The sequence below is a fragment of the Mercurialis annua genome, linkage group LG4 (assembly GCF_937616625.2).
Source record: "Mercurialis annua linkage group LG4, ddMerAnnu1.2, whole genome shotgun sequence".
In the NCBI taxonomy this organism is placed as follows: Eukaryota; Viridiplantae; Streptophyta; class Magnoliopsida; order Malpighiales; family Euphorbiaceae; genus Mercurialis; species Mercurialis annua.
Window position 1 is genome coordinate 37,172,015 of NC_065573.1, and position 6,281 is coordinate 37,178,295.

General features: G+C 27.7%; 1 protein-coding gene across 1 annotated transcript; it reads left to right on the plus strand.

The window, feature by feature from the left end:
- The first annotated feature begins 4,975 nt into the window (after positions 1 to 4,975).
- Positions 4,976 to 6,281, plus strand: LOC126676436 (geranylgeranyl pyrophosphate synthase, chloroplastic-like). The gene has a single exon (XM_050370644.1). The coding sequence runs from the start codon at positions 5,031 to 5,033 to the stop codon at positions 6,165 to 6,167; it is 1,137 nt and encodes a 378-aa protein (XP_050226601.1). The 5' UTR covers positions 4,976 to 5,030; the 3' UTR covers positions 6,168 to 6,281.

A 6,281-nucleotide genomic window follows, 5' to 3' on the forward strand; every position in this document is an offset into this window, starting at 1 on the left:
TGTTTATTTGTCGCAAAGATACAAAGGAGAAAAGGAGTAAATTATTTTATCACCCCTAATATTTATCAGAATTTATAGTTTTATCTTTCTTATTTAATAATCAAACCTATATTTTAATATTTTACTTTGTCATTGGATATAAATTTTCATTAGTTCTTAAATTTAATTTTAACAAAAATATAAATATAAATTGTATTTTTATAAAATCTAATTATGAAAAAGAGATAAATAACTAAATATGCCTTTATCTATCTATACTATATATAAAAGCACGGATGGGGGGGACAGGCAAATTTACGGAATAACCATTTTTAATTTATATTAAATAACGGTTTTATAGTCATTAATAAATTAATTATAATAATTAATTACTAAAAAATTATTATAATTAGAGTTTTAGTTAAAATAAAATTGTATCATGATAGAGGAATATTAATTGAGTATAGAAAAAATAGCTAATCTTTTCCAAATTAATAGGAATATAGGCAAATTTACGGAATAACCCTTTTTAATTTATATTAAATAACGGTTTTATAGTCATTAACAAATTAATTATAATAATTAATTACTAAAAAATTATTATAATTAGAGTTTTAGTTAAAATAAAATTGTATCATGATAGAGGAATATTAATTGAGTATAGAAAAAATAGCTAATCTTTTCCAAATTAATAGGAATATCAATCTTTTAGTTTGACTACACTAGCAACACAATTAATATTATTCAAATCTTTTAGTTATGTGTAAATTTATAAAAAAAAATTAATTTGATTTTTTTAATTTTGTTTTAAAATAATAATACATGAACTGACGAGTCACGTTACGAGCCACGTGCGTAGCACGCAAAGCGAGACTAGTATTATATAGTGATGGACTAGTCCGGTCGTTAATTCCGGTGAGCCACTTAGCTTTTTAAAACTGATGCATTTAAGTACACTATTTTGTGTTTTTTTTTTTCAACTTTACATTATTTTCAAATATTTCTACATATCGTATTTTTTTTAATTAAAAATATTTTTTTCTTTTTTTAATTCTAAGATACCTTATTTTTTTTACTTTTTACTGATTTATATATTTTTTTATAAATTCTTCTGAAGATTTTTTTTGAAGATTTTTTTTTCTAGTGTTTTATTAATCGTGTTCTTTTAGTGTAACTATATTGTTTTTGCAGTGTATAAATGGTGTTTTTTAGTGTGAATGTAGTGTTTTAATAGTGTATTTATGATGTATATATAGTGTATCTGTATGTTTTATAGTGTTTTTTATAGTGTATGATATAAACACACTACAAATGCACCATAAAAACATAGCTACACAAAAAATACATTATACATACACTACAAAGACATTATAAATACACTATAAAAAAACTGCAAATACACCATAAATCAGTTCATATTTACAAAATCGGTAGCATCAAAACAAAAGAACAAATCTATGAACAAGAAAAAAATAAAATAATTATATGAACAATAGAAAAAATTTATAAGCAAAAAAATAATAGATATACAATAATCTCTTTACAAAAAATCTAAATTATCACAAAAAATTATAAAAAAAAATTAAAAATGATATCGAGAAATCCATCGAAAAAATGCGGTGACGAGAAAATCAATGCAAAAACCGCGGCGATGAGAAATCCACTGAAAAAACACGAAAGCGAGAGACACGACGAGATGGTTCGGTTTGATTTTAAAATTTGCACATCAAATCAAACTAAACCGAACCGTACTCCCCCCTTACAATATCAATTTCCGAAGAAAAAAACGAACTCCTAAGTGAGATCTAAGAAAAAAGTGGTACTATATGTTTAATTTTAATTTTTGTGAAGGGCTAAATAAGTGTTACTAGTATTTGATAATGCATGGAAGGTCTCAAAAACAGTATATCCACATGCATCTAGGCATCTTCCCCCAAATAAAAAAATGAAGCAAGAGTAAGTTAATCAACAGCCAGATTCTTGAGTCCAACTCAATTTTGAAGTTGTGAGTAGAAAAACTTCGATTTGAAAATTCAATATTCAATCTTCATTTTTTTTATAATTTTTTTCAACTTTATAAATTATATATTTAACCCATCAAAAAATTAATTTATGCATGTAACTCCTGTAATTATGTATTATATATTTGAATTTTATAATTATACAGTAACTTTTATTATTATATTATTTAATATAATTATATCAAAATTTAAAAATATCAATTTAGATAATATATCTATTTGTATCATAAAATATTTGATAAATAATGGCACTTTATGTAACTGTTTAATATATAATTGAACTGTTTAATATACGAAATAATATAAACTAACTATTAACTATTCTTTTATTTAATTGATTAGACCGAACGGTTCAATCTAATATTGAAAACAATTGCTACTAGCAAATCAAAAGTCTCGTTTTGAGTACTAAAAGAAAATAATTAAAAATGCAGTTTACGAATTGTCTTGGTAATATACGAATCAGATCAGTCAACAAAATGTGGCGCAGGACGGAATCCACATGCTTCACTACTTCCCATTCCATGCACTATGATTCGCTAATCTACTCTATATAATTGTAGTCCTTTATATTACATATATAACAAATAAATATCAAATACTTTTTATATAAAAACAAAGAATTATGTCAAATATTTTAATATTTTAGGATTATTTTACAATGCAAATTTTAAACTTTTATTCCTAGAAAATGTTAAAATTCACAAGTTGCATCTCTTAATTATAATAAAATTTATATAAGATATTTTATTATCATGGAAGAGAAAAGATATAGCATTTGAGGAAAAAATTAAACGTAGAACCTATTAGTATTGCTGCTCATTGTTTATTATCATTTGTATAGCTCATACGTATTTATATAAAGTATTGGTTAATAAAAAAACAGTAAAAAGAGTAACATTGTCAAATAATAATTCGTTTGTTTTGTCTCTATTAAAATATCATTCATCTTCAAATATGTAAGATTGCACTTTGGTCTCGTCAAACTACAAGCACTGAAAATTAACAGTGACTTGTAATTTTATTAATAGAGTGGAAGAAAGCTTACTCCATCCACTTCAAACAATATTAGATTAAAGATAAATCCTTTAGACTTTGTTTTTCAAACTCCAACATAATGTTTATGATGAATTTCAATGAAGTTTATATAAAAATCCAAATTTAAAAATAAATTGATCTGAGCTTTTAAAAATAGTTTGGAGGGCGGAAGCTCCCTCCACTCCTGGATGTGTATGAGCCAAATATTAAAAAAATTAATTCTCTTAAGTAAGACTTAGAATCCAGAGTATTATTAATTAAAAAATGTAAATTGATTTGACTGAACTTTGTATTTATTAAATATTCTAAATAATAAAAAAATCATATAACCAGTGAACTATAACTCGAATTGTACAAGTGTCGAACAACAAACTGTTTAGGTCGTAAGTTTAATTCCTCCTACAAGCGTTTCTCCCTCCCCAATTATGAAAAAAAATCATATGTTGAAAAATAATAATAAAATAAAATAAACAATTATATGTTGAGAAAATTATTGGCATGCGTAAGTATCAGAATTCTCATAGTAGATTTAAACTTTGCTTTGAATCATAATATCTCTTTTTTGATAATTTGAATCAAAATATTTTTTATTTCTATTTAATTCATAACACTATTAAAAATATAAAATAAATATCGGTAGAAGATTAGGGATTTTTTGTTTGTCTGAGAGAGAGCTTATAACCATTTATATATCATTTTGGTAAATTTGATAGAATATTAGTTGTTTCTTTGTTTAATAGAAGGTCTATTATATTGTACTTCCTTATAATGTCAGGCTTTAAATGGAAATAAAAGAATTAGTAAGGTTTAAATTGAATGAAATACTTTGTATTGCTTCCCACATATATGGCATGTTATCTACGACTGGGCACTTTAAAAGAGTTATTTAAAAAATGATACGCATCATCCATATAAGCAGAAGATAACAATTAAATAAGGGTTAAATATTTTTAAGATCACCGAACTATGATAATTTTATAAAATAATACCGAATTATAAAAAATTATAAAATAGTTACCGATTTATAGTATTACTATAAAAAGGTTACGTAACTATAAAGAGTTGTAAAATAATTACCGAATTATAGTTATTTTTATAAAACGGTAACCGGACTATAATGTTAAGAATGAAAATAAAAAAGTAGTAAGATTTAAAGTGAAAACAGAACTAAATATGAGAATCCATATGATACCTTTGGCCATTCCACAAACACCTGCCCACCTTTTGATTTCTTGGTAAAACTTCTCGTACTACTTAATTTTCAAAATAAACTAAATAAAAAAATAAAAATGAAAAGTCTTTTATATTAATTGAACGTTTGAATAAATATAGTCCACTATTACACCAAAGAAAATTAGAAAACAGCCTTAAATAAAATTAATGTACGTACGTAAGATAGAAAAGATGAGAAACCACTGTTTTAAGAATCGAAGTAAATTGGACTGGCCGGTTATCACAAACCAAAAATCAGCCTGATTTAGTTTTACTTAAAATTAAATATATAATTTAATCTTTTTAATTGAAAATGTATAAATTGGAGATTATTAAATTAAAAACCTATTTATCAATTTATCAATCATATTGTCATTGACAAAATGATTTTTTACATCCATATATAGGACCACAACTTTATTTATTGTCAGATTTTTTTTTAAATTATATATAAAACATTATGAACCGACAATTTTATAAATTTGAACGGATATATTTAAATCTAAAATTACACTTATTTTTTTAAAAAAATTGTGATTACAAATGATTATAAATTGTGATTAAATTACACTTATTTTTTAAACGAAGAATAGCAGAAGAGTCCAAAAGAACACCCAAAGGAATAATCAAGAAACAAAGGCTTAGCACCCAACTTTGAATTTTTTTTTCCACATCTTTACTTCTTACTTATAAATACAACCAAACTATCCTCATCATCTTCACCACCAACAAAATTTCTGATTCTTCAATCCTTTTCCAAAAAGATCCCATTACTCAAAAATGGCCTTTTCTGCAACAATCCCAAGCTCCGACACTTCACTTCTCTTCAAGAAATCTTCTTTCAATGGCCTCCTCAAGAACCACTACAAAACCCCACTCACTCACTTCAATTTCAATCTTGCTCCGATCAAAACAAGAACATCATCCTCCACCACAAGAGTAGTGATGGTAGTTTCAAACTCTGCCGCAGCGGCGGCGGCGGCTCCTTCTCAAGAATCTGTCGACGTGACTGCGCCAAAGATGCCGTTTCCTGAATTCGCATTTCAAGAATATATGGTGACGAAAGCAAAACATGTCAACAAAGCATTGGATGATGCTATTCCTATTCAACATCCGATTAAAATTCATGACGCCATGAGATACTCTCTTCTCGCCGGAGGCAAACGTGTCCGGCCAGTTTTATGCATAGCTGCATGTGAGTTGGTCGGCGGAGATGAATCCACCGCCATGCCAGCTGCATGTGCTATGGAAATGATCCATACTATGTCATTAATCCATGATGATCTTCCTTGTATGGATAACGACGATCTCCGACGAGGAAAACCGACGAATCACAAAATGTTCGGCGAAGAAACAGCGATTCTCGCCGGCGATGCACTTCTCTCGTTTTCCTTCGAACATGTAGCTAGGGCCACAAAGAACGCGTCACCTGAACAAATCGTTCGAGTCATAGGTGAACTCGGTTCGGCAGTTGGATCAGAAGGGTTAGTCGCCGGGCAAATAGTTGACATCGACAGCGAAGGCAAAGATGTTAGTGTTAAAGATTTAGAGTATATTCATATTCATAAGACGGCGAAGCTTCTAGAAGCAGCGGTGGTTTGCGGTGCAATTCTGGGCGGAGCTGATGATGAAAGTGTTGAAAGAGTAAGAAAATATGCAAGATGCATTGGATTGTTGTTTCAAGTTGTTGATGATATCTTAGATGTTACAAAGTCGTCGGAGGAGCTCGGAAAAACAGCCGGAAAAGATTTGATCACCGATAAAGCTACGTATCCGAAGTTGATGGGAATTGATGAAGCTAGAAAACTTGCAGATAAGTTGGTTCATCAGGCTAATCAAGAACTTGCATATTTTGATTCTGCTAAAGCTGCTCCGTTATACCATTTTGCTGATTATATTGCTAGTCGACAAAACTAATTTTTTTGTGGTGATTTTTATTAGTTTGTAATTTGTTGTACCAATTTGTCTGTTTATCTGTTGTTTTAAAAATTTAATTTTAATAAAATATAAAAATACTGGGTTAATCTTGAA